Raw genomic sequence first — 21033 nt, 5'->3', positions numbered from 1 at the left:
GGCGAATACAATGTCATCCTTCACATTTCAATCAAGAAAAAGGAAGGGGGGGGGGGCTAAAACCTATAAGTATGCGTTTGTACACCACACACCAGCGGGCACACATTGTAGAGAGCGTGGTGTAAAGGGGCCCCGTGATTGGGTTCACATTTACTGTAACATTTACTGCAACCTTATCTAATACATTGCTTAGAAATGCCCCCCCCCCCCATAGTGGCAGCCATTCTTAGCTGACCATACACTCATTCGGCTGAAAAATCAAAGGAAATGCATATGAAATTTCCTATACAGGGGCCGGATACGATCCTTTTACCTGTCTATGTTTGGCCCTTGTGGCACTATTACTCCCAGCAACACCAATGATGGGGAACTATTCCTCCCACTGATACAGTGCCAATCATGCAGCACAATTCTTCCCACTGACACCAATGATAGGCCACTATTCCTCCTACTGACACCAATGATGGGGCACTATTCCTCCCACTGATACCAATGATGGGGTGCTATTCCTCCCACTGATACCAATGATGGGGCACTATTCCTCCCACTGACACCAATGATGGGGTGCTATTCCTCCCACTGATACCAATGATGTGGCACTATTCCTCCCACTGACACCAATGATGGAGCACTATTCCTCCCACTGACACCAATGATGTGGCACTATTCCTCCCACTGACACCAATGATGTGGCACTATTCCTCCCACTGATACCAATGATGGGGCACTATTCCTCCCACTGATACCAAGGATGGGATACTATTCCTCCCACTGACACCAATGATGGAGCACTATTCCTCCCACTGACACCAATGATGGGGCACTATTCCTCCTACTGACACCAATGATGGGGCACTATTCCTCCCACTGACACCAATGATGGAGCACTATTCCTCCCACTGATACCAATGATGGGGCACTATTCCTCCCACTGATACCAATGATGGGGCACTATTCCTCCCACTGATACCGATGATGGGGCTCTATTCCTCCCACTGACACCGATGATGGGGCACTATTCCTCCCACTGACACCGATGATGGGGCACTATTCCTTCCACTGACACCAATGATGGGGCACTATTCCTTCCACTGACACCGATGATGGGACACTATTCCTTCCACTGACACCAAAGATAGGGCACTCTTCCTCCCACTGACACCAATGATGGGACACTATTCCTCCCTCTGACACCAATGATGGGGCACTATTCCTCCCACTGACACCAATGATGGGGCACTATTCCTTCCACTGACACCGATGATGGGGCACTATTCCTCCCACTGACACCAATGATGGGGCACTATTCCTTCCACTGACACCACTGATGGGGCACTCTTCCTCCCACTGACACCAATGATGGGGCACTATTCCTCCCACTGACACCAGTGATGGGGCACTATTCCTCCCACTGATACCAATGATGGGGCACTATTCCTCCCACTGACACCAATGATGGGGGACTATTTCTCCCACTGACACCAATGATGGGGGACTATTCCTCCCACTGACACCAGTGATGGGGCACTATTCCTCCCACTGATACCAGTGATGGGACACTATTCCTCCCACTGATACCAGTGATGGGGCACTATTCCTCCCACTGACACCAGTGATGGGGCACTATTCCTCCCACTGATGCCAATGATGGGGCACTATTCCTCCCACTGATACCAATGATGGGGCACTATTCCTCCCACTGACACCAATGATGGGGCACTATTCCTCCCACTGACACCAATGATGGGGCACTATTCCTCCCACTGACACCAATGATGGGGCATTGTTTACTCCCATTGACGTTAGAGCATTTTCCACTCACATGGATAGACGCATCCCCCAAACAGTAAACTAGTCCTCCGCTTAGAAAGTCAGTAGACCCCTTGGGCTAAAAAAAATATAAATAAATCTAATAGTGTATGGCCAGAGGTATGTTGAATTACAAAAGACTGCGAGCTGCATATGGCCATAGACAGGGAGGTTTCCTCCAGGTTTCTCCTAGTGATCTTTTATCAAGCCTGCATACTGCACGGCTTTAAAGGGTTCGTTCACCTTTACGAAAAAACTGCCTATGCAGGTAAGGGGTGTCTGTAGAACAAAGTGTGTAGCTGGTGACAAAAGTTGGATAATGCCCTTGTGTGGGTGTGGGCCATTTAGATACCTCCTGAAGCCTGACTGGAATACTCCCAGGATGTTGCTAAGTGAGGCCTAGTTGTTTGTGGTCACCATCATCACAGGATCTTTTTCTCTGATTCAAACTCCTTCTTGTGCCCTCTCTCACGCTCACCCCCCTTCCCCCCCCCCCCCCCCGATGCATTAGGTGTGAGCAGTGTTTGAGAGTTCACTCCTGTGATGGAGGAGGTGAGCAGTAATGACTAGGCCTCACTTAGCAACATCCCGGGTGTCTTCCAGTCAGGCTTCAGGAGGTACGCAAATGTCCTACGCCTATTATTTACTAAAATAATTGCATTTCCATGTTCTGAGTACCGTAGGAGACCAGATATAGTGAATGCGGGGTCCGGGGAGAGCGGATATAGTGAACGCGGGGTCCGGGGGGAGCGGATATAGTGAACGCGGGGTCCGGGGGGAGCGGATATAGTGAACGCGGGGTCCGGGGGGAGCGGATATAGTGAACGCGGGGTCCGGGGGGAGCGGATATAGTGAACGCGGGGTCCGGGGAGAGCGGATATAGTGAACGCGGGGTCCGGGGAGAGCGGATATAGTGAACGCGGGGTCCGGGGGGAGCGGATATAGTGAACGCGGGGTCCGGGGGGAGCGGATATAGTGAACGCGGGGTCCGGGGGGAGCGGATATAGTGAATGCGGGGTCCGGGGAGACCGAATATAGTGAATGCAGGATCCGGGGAGACCGGTTACAGTGGATGCGGGGTCCGGGGAGAGCGGATATAGTGAACGCGGGGGTCCAGGGAGAGCGGATATAGTGAACGCGGGGGTCCGGGGAGAGCGGATATAGTGAACGCGGGGGTCCGGGGAGAGCGGATATAGTGAACGCGGGGGTCCGGGGGGAGCGGATATAGTGAACGCGGGGGTCCGGGGGGAGCGGATATAGTGAACGCGGGGGTCCGGGGGGAGCGGATATAGTGAACGCGGGGGTCCGGGGGGAGCGGATATAGTGAACGCGGGGTCCGGGGGGAGCGGATATAGTGAACGCGGGGTCTGGGGAGACCGAATATAGTGAACGCGGGATCCGGGGAGAACCTCTGTCAGGTCTTTGTTGCGGTCTGGGCTCCCATTAGTGAGATTCGCACTCTCTGTTTGTGTTTACTGTTATTACCGAGAACGGATATAGTGAACGCGGGGGTCCGGGGGGAGCGGATATAGTGAACGCGGGGGTCCGGGGGGAGCGGATATAGTGAACGCGGGGTCCGGGGGGAGCGGATATAGTGAACGCGGGGTCCGGGGGGAGCGGATATAGTGAACGCGGGGTCCGGGGGGAGCGGATATAGTGAACGCGGGGTCCGGGGAGACCGGTTACAGTGGACGCGGGGTCCGGGGAGAGCGGATACAGTGGACGCGGGGTCCGGGGAGAGCGGATACAGTGAACGCGGGGTCCGGGGAGAGCGGATACAGTGAACGCGGGGTCCGGGGAGAGCGGATACAGTGAACGCGGGGGTCCGGGGGGAGCGGATACAGTGAACGCGGGGGTCCGGGGGGAGCGGATACAGTGAACGCGGGGTCCGGGGGGAGCGGATACAGTGAACGCGGGGGTCCGGGGAGAGCGGATACAGTGAACGCGGGGTCCGTGGAGAACCTCTGTCAGGTCTTTGTTGCGGTCTGGGCTCCCATTAGTGAGATTCGCACTCTCTGTTTGTGTTTACTGTTATTACCGAGAACGGATATAGTGAACGCGGGGGTCCGGGGGGAGCGGATATAGTGAACGCGGGGGTCCGGGAGGAGCAGATATAGTGAACGCGGGGGTCCGGGGGGAGCGGATATAGTGAACGCGGGGGTCCGGGGGGAGCGGATATAGTGAACGCGGGGTCCGGGGAGAGCGGATATATAGTGAATGCGGGGTCCGTGGAGAACCCCTGTCAGGTCTTTGTTGCGGTCTGGGCTCCCATTAGTGAGATTCGCACTCTCTGTTTGTGTTTACTGTTATTACAGAGAGTCAAAGTGAAAGAAAATCCCAAATTTAGGGTTGTCACCTGAAAAGGACAGAAGGGAAATCTTCCAATCGCATAGCTCCAAGCTGTCCCTTATTTCGAGGGACTGTCCCTCATTCAGAACAAAGTCCCCCTGACCCTCTTTCCTCCTCATTTGTCCCTCACCTATAAAGCTGTAAATAAAATGCACTATTATGTTCCCCAGATCTAACCTTTCATCCAGTTTCTAAATTGATTCATTTGTAAATTTCAAAAAACCAATATAAAGGGATAGAAGTGGTAAAAACGAATCATTTTTTTTATTGTACAACTCTCTTTTAAGCTGTCGCCCTCCAGAGGATTTCCCCCCCTTCCTGACCCGGCCATTTTTTGCATTACGGCGCTGCGTTACTTTGACTCACAATTGCGCGGTCATGCAACGCTGCACCTAAATTTAAATCTCCATTCTTTTTTCCCACAAATACAGCTTTCTTTCGGTGGTATTTGATCGTCTGTGCATTTTTAATTTTTTGTGCTATAAAAAAAGGCTGACAATTTTGAGAAAAAAAAACAATATTTTTAACTTTTTACTATTAAACTTCCAGTAAAAAAAATGTAAAAAATCAAATTTCATCATAAATTTCGGCCAAAATGTATTCTGCGACGTGTGTTTGCTATAAAAAAAAATCCCAATACGTGTAAATTAATTGGTTTACGTTTAAGTTATAGCGTTTAAAAATGGCGGTATAGATTCTGTGATTTTTTTTTTTTCTTTAAATTTAATTTTTACTAGTAATGGCGGCAATCAGCGACTTATAGCAGGACTGCGGCGGGCATCCTTTAGATTGTAAGCTCCACGAGCCGGGCCCTCCTATTCCTTCTGTACTGAAATGTATTGTAATTGTACCGCCCCCCTTATATTGTACAGCGCTGCGCAAACTGTTGGCACTATATAAATCCTGTATATTAATAATAATAATAATTCTGACACTGGGGGGGAACTGACTTGGTGTCACTGATATCCCCAGTGACACCAATACAGTGATCAGTGCTAATAAAAAGCCCTGACACTGTACTAAAGGCACTGGGCAGGAAGGGGTTAACATGAGGGGCACTCAGAGGGTTAACTGTGTGCTGTTTTACTGTGTGCTGTGTGTGTGCTTTACACTGCTTTGCAGAGCCATACAAAGCAGTGTGCAGTTCTCTTCCCTCCGTCGGTAATGCTCCTCGATCGCTGGGTGCCAGCGAGTAATCACCGGCCGGGACCTGGAGATTGACGGCCAAGGCCACGAATAGCGACTCGCGTGCCACCCCTGCCCAGAAATGCAAAATGATTTTGCGCACCCCTCCTGCCCTGTAGCATTATATCTGCTGTAGGGCAGCTGGAAAGCGGTTAAGGAGGGCGTGGCAGGGGGTGTGTCTTATGCCTACATACTTTTGCTAATAGGTGTCCTTCATTCCCATCTCAGAAAGTAGGGAGGCATGCAGTGGGAACAGTTGCCCTGGTGACAACGGGGAATTCACTTTCACTTCCTGTTGTGGCCATGGGGCAGGAAGTGAAGGGGAATCTCCCCAGTGAAATGTATACGGCAAATAATAACCTGACGGGTTATAACCCACCCTTACTGTATCCAAAATGAGAGTTTGGCCTTGAGTACTACTTTAAGGCTGCTGACCACGTTGTCCAGTCATTTATTTGTTCTCTTTCCCCTTAGATGAGGAAGAGATCCTCTCATTATGGGCCAGCCTGTGGCCTGAGGGCCGCAAGTGGCCCTTTGGTAAATGATGTGCGGCCCTCAGCAGTCTGTAGCGGGGACATTGATTAGGGTATTAGTATTGATCTCTACTATCTTCATGTAACGTGTCCGCACCTTCGTATTGTCTTCTGCAGCCTGTCCCCAGCTTCGTATTGTCTTCTGCAGCCTGTCCGCACCTTCGTATTGTCTTCTGCAGCCTGTCCCCACCTTCGTATTGTCTTCTGCAGCCTGTCCCCACCTTCGTATTGTCTTCTGCAGCCTGTCCCCACCTTCGTATTGTCTTCTGCAGCCTGTCCCCAGCTTCGTATTGTCTTCTGCAGCCTGTCCGCACCTTCGTATTGTCTTCTGCAGCCTGTCCCCAGCTTCGTATTGTCTTCTGCAGCCTGTCCCCAGCTTCGTATTGTCTTCTGCAGCCTGTCCCCAGCTTCGTATTGTCTTCTGCAGCCTGTCCCCAGCTTCGTATTGTCTTCTGCAGCCTGTCCCCACCTTCGTATTGTCTTCTGCAGCCTGTCCCCACCTTCGTATTGTCTTCTGCAGCCTGTCCCCAGCTTCGTATTGTCTTCTGCAGCCTGTCTCCAGCTTCGTATTGTCTTCTGCAGCCTGTCCCCAGCTTCGTATTGTCTTCTGCAGCCTGTCCGCACCTTCGTATTGTCTTCTGCAGCCTGTCCCCACCTTCGTATTGTCTTCTGCAGCCTGTCCGCACCTTCGTATTGTCTTCTGCAGCCTGTCCGCACCTTCGTATTGTCTTCTGCAGCCTGTCCCCACCTTCGTATTGTCTTCTGCAGCCTGTCCCCACCTTCGTATTGTCTTCTGCAGCCTGTCCCCACCTTCGTATTGTCTTCTGCAGCCTGTCCCCACCTTCGTATTGTCTTCTGCAGCCTGTCCCCAGCTTCGTATTGTCTTCTGCAGCCTGTCTCCAGCTTCGTATTGTCTTCTGCAGCCTGTCCCCAGCTTCGTATTGTCTTCTGCAGCCTGTCCGCACCTTCGTATTGTCTTTTGCAGCCTGTCCCCACCTTCGTATTGTCTTCTGCAGCCTGTCCGCACCTTCGTATTGTCTTCTGCAGCCTGTCCGCACCTTCGTATTGTCTTCTGCAGCCTGTCCCCACCTTCGTATTGTCTTCTGCAGCCTGTCCCCACCTTCGTATTGTCTTCTGCAGCCTGTCCCCACCTTCGTATTGTCTTCTGCAGCCTGTCCCCAGCTTCGTATTGTCTTCTGCAGCCTGTCCCCAGCTTCGTATTGTCTTCTGCAGCCTGTCCCCAGCTTTGTATTGTCTTCTGCAGCCTGTCCCCAGCTTTGTATTGTCTTCTGCAGCCTGTCCCCAGCTTTGTATTGTCTTCTGCAGCCTGTCCCCAGCTTTGTATTGTCTTCTGCAGCCTGTCCCCAGCTTCGTATTGTCTTCTGCAGCCTGTCCCCACCTTCGTATTGTCTTCTGCAGCCTGTCCCCAGCTTTGTATTGTCTTCTGCAGCCTGTCCCCAGCTTCGTATTGTCTTCTGCAGCCTGTCCGCACCTTCGTATTGTCTTCTGCAGCCTGTCCCCAGCTTCGTATTGTCTTCTGCAGCCTGTCCCCAGCTTCGTATTGTCTTCTGCAGCCTGTCCCCACCTTCGTATTGTCTTCTGCAGCCTGTCCCCAGCTTTGTATTGTCTTCTGCAGCCTGTCCCCAGCTTCGTATTGTCTTCTGCAGCCTGTCCGCACCTTCGTATTGTCTTCTGCAGCCTGTCCCCACCTTCGTATTGTCTTCTGCAGCCTGTCCCCACCTTCGTATTGTCTTCTGCAGCCTGTCCGCACCTTCGTATTGTCTTCTGCAGCCTGTCCCCAGCTTCGTATTGTCTTCTGCAGCCTGTCCCCAGCTTCGTATTGTCTTCTGCAGCCTGTCCCCAGCCAGCAATGTATCCTGCCCTCACTCTCTGACCCTCATTTCATCTATTAGGTCTACAGTTTCTGACAGTCATATATTGAACAGTATATGCAACCCTTTGGTGACGTCAGGGGCCACATTTGAGGCCCCCTTTAGCTCATAAGCAGACAACCACTGTCCTATAAGATCAGGCAGACGCTGGACCAGTGTTCTCAGGATCTCTCCTAGCATAGGAGGCTTCAAGGCCCAAAGGGTTAATCTAGCCCTACTGGAGTCTCTCGGCTTCCTTTACACTAACATACAATCGGCCTTTTCCTTGTATAGCTTTGTCTTCATTAGTATACATTGAATCCTGGACGGGGCTTTCCAGGCCAAGCTCATTTACCAAACCTTGTTTCTGACACCTCAAGTAAAAAAATGTCTGCATTGCACCAAGATGTCAGAGCATGAGGAAGAGCGAGAGAGAGAAAAAAAAACACCCTTAAAATTCCAAAAACCAATCCAGTGTCCTGAATCACTGCTACACCAATGGCAACCCAGATCTGCTGAACTGCTGATATTGGAGAAAGCAGAAAGGCGTTCTGGAACGTTCTTGTCATGTGAATGTGGGTTTCACTGCCAGGAAGCTAAAGCTGGTTTTCAAAGAGGGGAATTTATGGAGGAGGAAAATTATTAATCCATGTGAGAGGATGGCTCTACAGTTTCTTCATAAGGCAAATAAAATATGTAATTCATTTACACTATAGCAACCATCTACTTGTTCAAGACTCACACAAAGGAGATGTTTGGTTGCTGCAGAGAGCTCCTAAACTGAGAGAGACTGGCCATGAGATCCCAAATTGGGAAAGACTGTCCGAGAGATCCCAGACTGGGAAAGACTGGCCAGGAGATCCCAGGCAGGGAAAGACTGGCCGAGAGATCCCAGACCGGGAAAGACTGGCCGAGAGATCCCAGACCGGGAAAGACTGGCCGAGAGATCCCAGACCGGGAAAGACTGGCCAGGAGATCCCAGGCAGGGAAAGACTGGCCGAGAGATCCCAAACTGGGAAAGATTGGCCGAGAGATCCCAGACCGGGAAAGACTGTCCGAGAGATCCCGGACCGGGAAAGACTGTCCGAGAGGTCCCGGACCGGGAAAGACTGTCCGAGAGATCCCGGACCGGGAAAGACTGTCCGAGAGATCCCGGACCGGGAAAGACTGTCCGAGAGATCCCGGACCGGGAAAGACTGTCCGAGAGATCCCGGACCGGGAAAGACTGTCCGAGAGATCCCGGACCGGGAAAGACTGTCCGAGAGATCCCGGACCGGGAAAGACTGTCCGAGAGATCCCGGACCGGGAAAGACTGGCCGAGAGATCCCGGACCGGGAAAGACTGGCCGAGAGATACCAAACCGGGAAAGCCTGGCAGAGCAATCCCAGGCAGGGAAAGACTGGCCCGAGAGATCCCGGCCCGGGAAAGACTGGCCCGAGAGATCCCGGCCCGGGAAAGACTGGCCGAGAGATACCAAACTGTTAGCAAAGGTGCCCATCTAGCCCTTGGGCTGCAGTTTGGAGACCACTAGAGTAAAAGAAGAGAGAATGTAGCACAAGCCCTGCAATCTTCCAGTTGATTGGAGATCCCCTATACATAGAAGAAATCCTTTCCAGGGCACCCATAGTTGGATATCACAAGGTGAGCCCAAGGGATGAAGAGTGGGCCCCGAGATGGATTAACCCTTTCTTGGTATGCGCTCCATCCTGGCGCTCCCTGAGCATGCATAATGACTCCTGGCAGGTAGGTTGTAGAGGAGGGCAGGTTTCCCATAACTGTTGGGACAACCCATGTGAAAATATTTGTTACCACAATTTGTTGTCTGGCCTGTTTTTTATTTTTTTTTTATTTTTCCCCTCGAGACCTGAGAATTACTCAGACTGCAGTGTCCATAGCCAGCTTTGATACCCACACCCCCCCCCCCCCCACACACACACACACACACACACACACACCCGTTGAAGCATTTGCTAGATGGCGTTAGCAAATCACTAACTTGTTGCCTGAAGATTATCTTTAAAGTGGTTGTAAACCTCAGACATGAACAAAGCATATCCCTCTATAGTGTGTATTTGTCTCAATCCAGAGCATTTCTGTCTGCTGCCTCCTTCCTCTGCTATCAGCATGAATCACATCTGACTAGTTTTCCTGACACGTAGAGAAAAATGGTGACGGGAAGGGATCTCCAGCACACAGCCTGTGATTGACAGCCTCAGCTCTCTTCTTATCTGCTGTGTGAAAGGGGGGTCCCTTCCCTCCAATCAGCTCTCAATGAGCTCTGTAAAGTGTAACTTCAGCTCCCCACCCCCTGCCTTCTAAAAGCTCAGACAAGCTTTATAAATTCTGGACTTTAAACAGGCATAGAGAACAGAAGACTGCAGATAGACGGGTACAACTTATGAAGGAGGGTTTGTTTCACCTCTGTGTATCACCTGATGCTGGTCACTTCGCTTGGTATACATGAGGTTTACAACCACTTTAGGTCTTTTCTTTAGCTGAAAGAAGTTTTAACTATATTGCATTTTTGTACTCCAGTGCGGGGACAAGGGGTGGGGAGGAGGGACGGCTGCCCTGGGCACAGTGGTTTACTGTAGGGATTAGGGCACCTTCCTGATTTTGACAAGTGAGTGACTGCTGGGTGTAGGATTTAACCGCTTGCTGAGTACAATTGCTGCAGCAGATCGGTTCTTACAGGCACAATCACATACCGGTACATCGTGTCTTTCTTCCGAGTCCGCTTATGGACCTGAGACACTGTGCTGTCATTGGCTGCAGCACAAGCCGATCAGCGGGTCTCAGCCAATGATTTATGGCCGGGACCCACTGATCGGCTCCGCGAATGATAGGAAGGAGAGAGCTCTGTGTTGGTAAACAACAAAGGGCTGTCTACAGACAGCAGCAATGTGCCTTTTTGTTTCTCCCTGCAAAGCAAAAGTAAAACACCACACAGTACATACAGTAAGCCAGGGGTGGACTGACCATTTGGAAACTCGGGCACTGCCTGAGGGCCCAGGGTCAGTAGGGGGCCCCATGAAATGCCCCTGGTACCTTTTTCATAGGCTTTTTTGAGTTTGGGCAAGGACACAGGGACCCCATGATCCCCTATTGCCCGGGGGCCCCATGAGTTGTCAGTCTGCCCCTGCACTAAGCATTGTTAGGCACACAGTTAACCCCTTAATCACCCTAGATGTTAACCCCTCCCAGCCATTCTCATTAGTACAGTGACAGTGTATTTGTAGTATTATCACTGATCACTGTATTGGTGTCACTGGTGATCTCAGTGGCAGTTAGTCAGTTCCCCTTCCAGCGTCAGTTAGTGTCAGATTGCCTGCCACACTCACAGTCCCACTATAAGTCGCTGTTCAACGCCATTACTAATATAAAATAAAATTTTTAAACCATTCCTGTATTGGGATATATACAGTAATGTTTTACATTTATTTTATATTAGTAATGGCGGTGAACAGCGACTTATAGTGGGACTGTGAGTGTGGCAGGCAATCTGATAGTTTGTAGATTGTACAACTTTCACGCAAACCAATCAATATACACGTATTGGGATTTTATTTTTTTACCAAAGACATGTAGCAGAATACATTTTGGCTTAAATTTATGAAGACATTTGATTTTTTATTAGATGTTTTATAGCAGTAAGTAGAAAATGTATTTTTTTTTTTTTTTCTCAAAATTTTGAGTCTTTTTTTTGTTTATATCGCAAAAAAAATAAAACCCAGTGGTGATCGAATACCATCAAAAGAAAGCTCTATTTGTGTGAAACAAAATGGTGTAAATTTCGTCTGCATGACTGCGCAATTACCAGTTAAAAAAAAAAGGGGGGGGGGGAAGGTTTACAATCACTTTAAATAATTATCGGCCGGAATGCGAATGCACATTTGTGTATGTAACACGCAAGCTGCAGATAATAAAACGTGGAATCCTTGTGATGTTGGCCACAGCTCCTCTTCCTGTGCATTAGATGTGATAATGTGCCGCCTTCGTCTTGAGGCTCCTCGTGTAGCAGAGCAGTCCTGGCTCAGGGTGGGAGATCTCGGGAAGGCAGTCCTGGCTCAGGGTGGGAGATCTCGGGAAGGCAGTCCTGGCTCAGGGTGGGAGATCTCGGGAGGGCAGTCCCTGGCTCAGGGTGGGAGATCTCGGGAAGGCAGTCCTGGCTCAGGGGTGGGAGATCTCGGGAAGGCAGTCCTGGCTCAGGGTGGGAGATCTCGGGAAGGCAGTCCTGGCTCAGCGTGGGAGATCTCGGGAAGGCAGTCCTGGCTCAGGGTGGGAGATCTCGGGAAGGCAGTCCTGGCTCAGGGTGGGAGATCTCGGGAAGGCAGTCCGGCTCAGGGTGGGAGATCTCGGGAAGGCAGTCCTGGCTCAGGGTAGGAGATCTCTGGGAAGGCAGTCCTGGCTCAGGGTGGGAGATCTCGGGAAGGCAGTCCTGGCTCAGGGTGGGAGATCTCAGGAAGGCAGTCCTGGCTCAGGGTGGGAGATCTCGGGAAGGCAGTCCTGGCTCAGGGTGGGAGATCTCGGGAAGGCAGTCCTGGCTCAGGGTGGGAGATCTCGGGAAGGCAGTCCTGGCTCAGGGTGGAGATCTCGGGGCAGTCCTGGCTCAGGGTGGGAGATCTCGGGGCAGTCCTGGCTCAGGGTGGGAGATCTCGGGGCAGTCCTGGCTCAGGGTGGGAGATCTCGGGGCAGTCCTGGCTCAGGGTGGGAGATCTCGGGGCAGTCCTGGCTCAGGGTGGGAGATCTCGGGAAGGCAGTCCTGGCTCAGGGTGGGAGATCTCGGGAAGGCAGTCCTGGCTCAGGGTGGGAGATCTCGGGAAGGCAGTCCTGGCTCAGGGTGGGAGATCTCGGGAAGGCAGTCCTGGCTCAGGGTGGGAGATCTCGGGAAGGCAGTCCTGGCTCAGGGTGGGAGATCTCGGGAAGGCAGTCCTGGCTCAGGGTGGGAGATCTCGGGAAGGCAGTCCTGGCTCAGGGTGGGAGATCTTGGGGCAGTCCTGGCTCAGGGTGGGAGATCTCGGGGCAGTCCTGGCTCAGGGTGGGAGATCTCGGGGCAGTCCTGGCTCAGGGTGGGAGATCTCGGGGCAGTCCTGGCTCAGGGTGGGAGATCTCGGGGCAGTCCTGGCTCAGGGTGGGAGATCTCGGGGCAGTCCTGGCTCAGGGTGGGAGATCTCGGGAAGGCAGTCCTGGCTCAGGGTGGGAGATCTCGGGAAGGCAGTCCTGGCTCAGGGTGGGAGATCTCGGGAAGGCAGTCCTGGCTCAGGGTGGGAGATCTCGGGAAGGCAGTCCTGGCTCAGGGTGGGAGATCTCGGGAAGGCAGTCCTGGCTCAGGGTGGGAGATCTCGGGAAGGCAGTCCTGGCTCAGGGTGGGAGATCTCGGGAAGGCAGTCCTGGCTCAGGGTGGGAGATCTCGGGAAGGCAGTCCTGGCTCAGGGTGGGAGATCTCGGGAAGGCAGTCCTGGCTCAGGGTGGGAGATCTCGGGAGGGCAGTCCTGGCTCAGGGTGGGAGATCTCGGGAGGGCAGTCCTGGCTCAGGGTGGGAGATCTCGGGAAGGCAGTCCTGGCTCAGGGTGGGAGATCTCGGGAAGGCAGTCCTGGCTCAGGGTGGGAGATCTCGGGAAGGCAGTCCTGGCTCAGGGTGGGAGATCTCGGGAAGGCAGTCCTGGCTCAGGGTGGGAGATCTCGGGAAGGCAGTCCTGGCTCAGGGTGGGAGATCTCGGGAAGGCAGTCCTGGCTCAGGGTGGGAGATCTCGGGAAGGCAGTCCTGGCTCAGGGTGGGAGATCTCGGGAAGGCAGTCCTGGCTCAGGGTGGGAGATCTCGGGAAGGCAGTCCTGGCTCAGGGTGGGAGATCTCGGGAAGGCAGTCCTGGCTCAGGGTGGGAGATCTCGGGAAGGCAGTCCTGGCTCAGGGTGGGAGATCTCGGGAAGGCAGTCCTGGCTCAGGGTGGGAGATCTCGGGAAGGCAGTCCTGGCTCAGGGTGGGAGATCTCGGGAAGGCAGTCCTGGCTCAGGGTGGGAGATCTCGGGAAGGCAGTCCTGGCTCAGGGTGGGAGATCTCGGGAAGGCAGTCCTGGCTCAGGGTGGGAGATCTCGGGAAGGCAGTCCTGGCTCAGGGTGGGAGATCTCGGGGCAGTCCTGGCTCAGGGTGGGAGATCTCGGGGCAGTCCTGGCTCAGGGTGGGAGATCTCGGGAAGGCAGTCCTGGCTCAGGGTGGGAGATCTCGGGAAGGCAGTCCTGGCTCAGGGTGGGAGATCTCGGGAAGGCAGTCCTGGCTCAGGGTGGGAGATCTCGGGAAGGCAGTCCTGGCTCAGGGTGGGAGATCTCGGGAAGGCAGTCCTGGCTCAGGGTGGGAGATCTCGGGAAGGCAGTCCTGGCTCAGGGTGGGAGATCTCGGGAAGGCAGTCCTGGCTCAGGGTGGGAGATCTCGGGAAGGCAGTCCTGGCTCAGGGTGGGAGATCTCGGGAAGGCAGTCCTGGCTCAGGGTGGGAGATCTCGGGAAGGCAGTCCTGGCTCAGGGTGGGAGATCTCGGGAAGGCAGTCCTGGCTCAGGGTGGGAGATCTCGGGAAGGCAGTCCTGGCTCAGGGTGGGAGATCTCGGGAAGGCAGTCCTGGCTCAGGGTGGGAGATCTCGGGAAGGCAGTCCTGGCTCAGGGTGGGAGATCTCGGGAAGGCAGTCCTGGCTCAGGGTGGGAGATCTCGGGAAGGCAGTCCTGGCTCAGGGTGGGAGATCTCGGGAAGGCAGTCCTGGCTCAGGGTGGGAGATCTCGGGAAGGCAGTCCTGGCTCAGGGTGGGAGATCTCGGGAAGGCAGTCCTGGCTCAGGGTGGGAGATCTCGGGAAGGCAGTCCTGGCTCAGGGTGGGAGATCTCGGGAAGGCAGTCCTGGCTCAGGGTGGGAGATCTCGGGAAGGCAGTCCTGGCTCAGGGTGGGAGATCTCGGGAAGGCAGTCCTGGCTCAGGGTGGGAGATCTCGGGAAGGCAGTCCTGGCTCAGGGTGGGAGATCTCGGGAAGGCAGTCCTGGCTCAGGGTGGGAGATCTCGGGAAGGCAGTCCTGGCTCAGGGTGGGAGATCTCGGGAAGGCAGTCCTGGCTCAGGGTGGGAGATCTCGGGAAGGCAGTCCTGGCTCAGGGTGGGAGATCTCGGGAAGGCAGTCCTGGCTCAGGGTGGGAGATCTCGGGAAGGCAGTCCTGGCTCAGGGTGGGAGATCTCGGGAAGGCAGTCCTGGCTCAGGGTGGGAGATCTCGGGAAGGCAGTCCTGGCTCAGGGTGGGAGATCTCGGGAAGGCAGTCCTGGCTCAGGGTGGGAGATCTCGGGAAGGCAGTCCTGGCTCAGGGTGGGAGATCTCGGGAAGGCAGTCCTGGCTCAGGGTGGGAGATCTCGGGAAGGCAGTCCTGGCTCAGGGTGGGAGATCTCGGGAAGGCAGTCCTGGCTCAGGGTGGGAGATCTCGGGAAGGCAGTCGTGGCTCAGGGTGGGAGATCTCGGGGCAGACCTGGCTCAGGGTGGGAGATCTCAGGGCAGTCCTGGCTCAGGGTGGGAGATCTCGGGGGGGCAGTCCTGGCTCAGGGTGGGAGATCTCGGGAAGGCAGTCCTGGCTCAGGGTGGGAGATCTCGGGAAGGCACCCCTTCTCTTATGTTGGGTATAGAGGGTGATCTGGAAGAAATCTCCCGCAAATGGCGAGCCTGTGAGATCACCTGTGTCGTGTATTCTGCACACTAATGACGGTGACATATAAAAGCAGCAAAGACGGGACTATTCCCTGTAATCTGGAGGTGTTCTCATTTCATGGCTGCGACCGCACCTACTGAGAAAGCAGTAAATGTATACATTAGATGTGAGCAAAAAGTGAAGAGATGCGCCTAAAGCAAACACAAATGTATATGTGGCCACACTATCTTTCTTTCACAAAGGCTCACATGTTTGCAGGGACCTAATGTGCCTGTGGAGGAGGGAGAGGGGCATTCTTTAGAACGAAAACAATAGTGTTCTGCTGAAAAAATGCAATCCAGCCTATCAAGAAGTTGCCTGGTGGGTTCCTAAGTGTTCTCTTATCTGAGCTGTTAATGGGTGCATTAGACAGATGTTGTCTCATGTATGGAGGCTCCTTTGATTACCGTAAGGCTTGTTGTTTTTCTGTCATGGATTACTGGTTGGTTTAGTTCAGATGCAAATTAAGCTTCGCCAAGTGATCGCAAATGCAAACAAAAAAAAAGATTACTGATTTATACTTACCTGCTTTTTGCAGTGGAATAGCACAGAGCACCCGAAAACCCTCCTCTACTGTGGCCCTCCACTGGCACTTGTGGATCCTCCTCTATGTTGAGTACCCTACGGGGGCATTCTTGTGGGCTCACTCCCAAGCCATGTTGTCTGTGTCTATAGACACAGACAGGAGGGCTCCGCCGTACCCCAAGCTCCCTTGGGAGCCAAAGCCTGTGAGATTGGGAAGTGGGGGTGGGGGATAAGCTTCTGCAGACGGGCACAGTGCTGGATCGAATGAGGGCTCAGCTAATTGTAAAGGGGAGGGGGTTGAGGGGCCATACTACTACCTAAAACATTTTTTTTTTTACCTTTAATGCAAGGAGTAAAAATTATTTAGGCTTTATAACCACTTAAAGGGTTAGTTCACCTTTAACAATACATACTCCATGCAGTGCATGAACACCTTTCCATAGCAGTAACCTAATCCGATTTTAAAAATATGGATTTATGCTCTTCTCATATCTGTAGGCCTTTGGAGTGGAGCCTGCCCCAATCCTCAGCTGTTAAGACGAGGCCCCCCTAGTGGTACAAGAGCAAGCGCTGTCCTTTTTAGCATCGTTCTGCTGAGCCCCTCGCATACGCAGCAGTATCCCTTGTCACAACAGAAGATTTCAGCAGATGCAACACTCTATCCCGTCTCAACTGCTGAGCTGATCCGCTCCACGGAAAGCACAGTGCGCATGTGCAGGGCTTGGAGGAAGGACAGCGCTCCCTCATGTACTGCTCCTCCTAAAAGTTGGTCCGTCCTAAAGAAGAGGGCAGTACTGGGATCCTTGGTTTAAATCTTGGCCCAGACATGATCTGCATAGAGCTTGTATGTTCTCCTTGCGCTTGCATGGGTTTCCTCCAGTTTTCTTCCAGACTTCAAGGGCAAGCTGGTAGATTTATTGACTCCTGTCTAAAATGGCCCCAATATGTGAGTTTTTCACTGTGTAGGATGTGGGTCTTCACGCCTATCCTGAAGTCTAGGAGGAAGCTGTGTGGCCCTTTCTTTCTTCCCCTGCCTTGAGGGATCTCTCTTCAGGAGAGCCCCTCACCCATTACTTGGTCCCCTTCATCTGATCATAAGGAGAGGGGTCCACGGAACCTTTTGGCTAGATGGACCTGAGTGTGCCTTGTCCCTATTCAGGGTCTTGCACCCTGAAGTCTAGGGGAGGATTTCCTTCTTACCTTGCCTTGGAGGGTCTCTCTTCAGGAGAGCCCCTCACCCAGTACTTGTTGGTTGGGCTTGGTTGATTATAAGGAGAGGGGTCCTCTGGTCCTTGTGGTTAGGTGGACCTAAGTGTGCCTTGTCCCCATCAGGAGTCTTGCACCCTTAACTCTAGCAGGAGGATGTGTGGCCTATTGTTTCCTTCTTGCCCTGGTTGGGGGGTTCTCTTTAGAAGAGCCCCTCACCCAGTCCTCACTCGCTTTTATATGATCATAAGGAGAGTGGTCGGTAGGACCTTGTGGCTGGGTTGACCTGAGCATGCCTAATCCCCATTATGAGTCTTGCATCCTGAAGTCTAGGGGGAGGATGTGTGGCCCTTAGTTTCCTTGTTCCCCTGCCATGGGGGTCTCTCTTTATGAGAGCCCCTCACCCAGCTCTTGTTGGTTGGGTTCGGCTGATTATAAGGAGAGGTGTCCTCCAGGCCTTGTGGCTAGGTGGACCTGAGCATGCCTTGTCCCCATCAGGAGTCTTGCACCCTTAAGTCTAGGAGGAGGATATGTGGCCTTTAGTCTCCTTCTCCTGCCTTGGGGGGTTCTCTCTTCATTAGAGCACCTTACCCAGTACTTGTTGATTGGCTTAGGCTGATCATGTGGAGCAGAGTCCACTGGACCTTTTGGGTTGGGTCCGTCAGGACTCTTGCACCCCAAGAGGGTCAGGATAGGGTCCTTCCTTCTTCTTTGGGAAGTGACCATATTACAAACCCTAGGTGAACTTTTTTGGTTAACTTTTGGTGTTTAGTTTTTGTGCCGAGAACAAACAGTATGTGTACAAATTTGGCTCTGCACATGTTACCACAGTCAGTTCCAAGCCAAGCGATTGTGGAGGGTTGAGGAAAGCCCTGGTGTGTTTCTATAGAATAAGGCTTCCAAGAGTATCAGACATGGTGCCCAGAGAGCCAGTCTACGGAAATGCTGAGAGCTGGATGCAGCAGACGTAGTTGGATGTGGGCTTTGGAGGGTGAACATGAGGAAGTACCTTGCAAGATCTGTTTTTTTTCATCCTACGGATCCCGGCTCTGAATGTGCCGCTTGTAGGCCCTTCTCTATTATGGCCGCCTTCATCAGAGCTGCCACCATCCCTAAATCCCCAACGTGAGCTCTGCATACGGCAAAAGTTTATTGCCAAAGGCATCAAAAATGGTTGGGGGCACCTGGCATTTGTAGCAGGTCACACATTAGCATGGGTTGGGGTCACTCCTCATTCGGTGCAGATAATAACATAAGAGGCATTGGGGGGCACCCAGAATTCCCTATACATGTGGCAGATGATGGCACCGCTTCCCTGACCCACACAGATCCTTCCATTCTCCCCCCATATCCTCATCCAGATCGACCTTTGTTCTGGCCGAGTGTGTTTTTTCTGACGTGTAAATCATACCAGTCTGCCTTCCTGTCTGAATGTTTTTTTTCCCTCTAAACATTTGGTTTTCATCTGCAACCCCTGAAATCCAAAGCATTTTCCCCCTTTGGTGGTGGTTGGGAAGCCGGTGGGGGAGATAGCACTTTTGAGTCCACAGATCCACAGTCCTTCTTGTATAAACTGCTTCCATTTTAGCTACAGTGCAGGAATGGGGCAGTGCAGTGCTGCCAGACGCCATTTTAAGAGCCTGCACAAGTTCCACATCCAGCGATGAGTAAGACTGTGATAGGTGAGTGTTTCTGCTAACCCTGACCATTCCTGCAGCATCACCCACTGCCACCAGCACATCCATTCAACATACATGTTACATAGGTCGCTGTGCTAGGCTTTGTCTTCAGGCTTGCTTCATGCTGTGTGCTGGATTCATCTGGAGCAGAGATTGTGCATGACTTGTGCTGTCACACCTTGCAGACATGTTACCGTCTGCTTTTTACCCTGCTGAGATCCAGGAGCATGCACTGTGAGCTCAGGAACACCCAAATGCCATATACAATCTATTCTTCTACTGTCTACAATGTAACACTAGACAGATGTTGCATGCAGAGCAAGTGCAGATGATACAGAGTGGAAAACAAAACAGAACCATGTAATCTTTCACATAGATACAATATACAATCTAATTTTCTGTGTTTTTTTTTACAATGTAACACTAGACAGATGATGCATGCAAATAACAAACTAAAACAATGTAACCTTTTTTTTTTTTCTCATTTTCTTCTCCCAGAAATGGGTAATGCAGAGCAGATTGCCATTAATGAGGAATATCTAGATATTATATGATAGATCCATGTAACCTTTTCCTGTCCCAGAAATGGTTAATGCAGAGCAGATGCCATTAAGAGGAGTATCTAGATATTCTAAAAGGGACTCGTGGAATCTGTATTCATTTGCCTGCCCCACAAATGGTTAATGAGACCAAATGTTCTTAAAGGGAATATCGAGACGTTCTATAATAGACCCTTGTAACCTTACTTGTGCTTTGCCTTCCCCGGAAATGGTTAACGCGGAGCAGATGCCATGGGGGGAATATCTAGATATTCTGTCATAGACCCATGGGACCTTTATATGTCCCAGAAATGGTTAATGCAAGGCAGATGCCATGGGGGGAATATCTAGATATTCTGTCATAGACCCATGGGACCTTTATATGTCCCAGAAATGGTTAATGCAAGGCAGATGCCATAGGGGGGAATATCTAGCTAGATATTCTATAATAGACCCATGGAACCTCTATTTCCTTTGCCTGCCCTAGAAACAGTTAATGCAGAGCAGATGCGCTTAAAAGGAATATCTAGATACCCTATAATAGACCCATGGAACCTTTCTTTTGCTTTGCCTTCACCAGAAATGGTTAATTCAGAATAGATGCCATGGGGGGAATATCTAGATACCCTATAATAGATCCATGGGAAATGGTTAATGCAGAGTAGATGCCATGGGGGGAATATCTAGATACCCTATAATAGATCCATGGGAAATGGTTAATGCAGAGTATATGCCATGGGGAGAATATCTAGATACCCTATAATAGACCCGTGGAACCTTTCTTTTGCTTTGCCTTCACCAGAAATGGTTAATTCAGAATAGATGCCATGGGGGGAATATCTAGATACCCTATAATAGATCCATGGGAAATGGTTAATGCAGAGTAGATGCCATGGGGGGAATATCTAGATACCCTATAATAGATCCATGGGAAATGGTTAATGCAGAGTAGATGCCATGGGGGGAATATCTAGATACCCTATAATAGACCCATGGAACCTTTCTTTTGCTTTGCCTTCCCCAGAAATGGTTAATGCAGAGCAGATGACATTATTATTATTATTATACAGGATTTATATGGCGCCAACAGTTTGCTCAGCGCTTTACAATATAAAGGGGGGCAGTACAATTACAATACAGTTTAATACAGAAGGAATAGGAGGGCCCGGATCATGGAGCTTACAATCTAAAGGGGAATGTCTAGATATATTATTATGGACCCTTGAAACCTTTTTCACTTTTGCCTTCCCAGAAATGGTTAATGCAGAGCTGATACCATTGAGGGGGAATATCTAGATATTATACAATAGATCCATGTAACCGTTTTTTTTTCTTTGCCTGTCACAGAAATGGTTAATGAGGAGCAGATGCCTTTTAAAGGAAAATTTCTAGATATTATATAATGCATCCATGTAACCTTTTCCTTTTTGCCTCTTACAGAAATGGTTAATGCAGAGCAGATGCTGTAAGGGGGATATCTAGATCATATATAATAGACCCATGGAACCTTTTTCCCTTTGCCTCTTCCTGAAATGGTTAATACGGCGCAGATGCATTAAAGGGAAATTTCTAGATTATAGATCCCTGTAACCTTTTCCCTTTGCCTCTTATAGAAATGGTTAATGCAAAGCA

General features: G+C 51.6%; 2 protein-coding genes across 9 annotated transcripts in view; one reads left to right on the top strand and one right to left on the bottom strand.

Annotated features, from left to right (window-relative positions):
• Positions 1–21033, top strand: part of ZMYND8 (zinc finger MYND-type containing 8) — a 132526-nt gene that overhangs the window by 7433 nt on the left and 104060 nt on the right. The window contains exon 1 of one of the 8 annotated variants that reach the window (XM_089653119.1): positions 9462–9490. The exons of 6 other annotated variants lie outside the window; for them this stretch is intronic. In XM_089653119.1, the coding sequence (XP_089509245.1) occupies positions 9477–9490 (14 nt within the window). In that variant the 5' untranslated portion in view covers positions 9462–9476. Of the gene's footprint in view, positions 1–9461; positions 9491–18813; positions 18866–21033 lie in introns of those variants that run through there. One more of the 8 variants, XM_089653123.1, reaches the window with a different exon arrangement.
• Positions 1–21033, bottom strand: part of NCOA3 (nuclear receptor coactivator 3) — a 220737-nt gene that overhangs the window by 197229 nt on the left and 2475 nt on the right. The gene's annotated exons all lie outside the window — the stretch shown is intronic.

This window comes from Staurois parvus, unplaced genomic scaffold (assembly GCF_062004578.1).
Source record: "Staurois parvus isolate SC_StPar_1 unplaced genomic scaffold, SC_StPar_1.0 ptg000699l, whole genome shotgun sequence".
Classification (NCBI taxonomy): Eukaryota; Metazoa; Chordata; class Amphibia; order Anura; family Ranidae; genus Staurois; species Staurois parvus.
The sequence above is the reverse complement of the archived record's forward strand: the minus strand, read 5'-3'. Positions and strand labels throughout refer to the sequence as shown.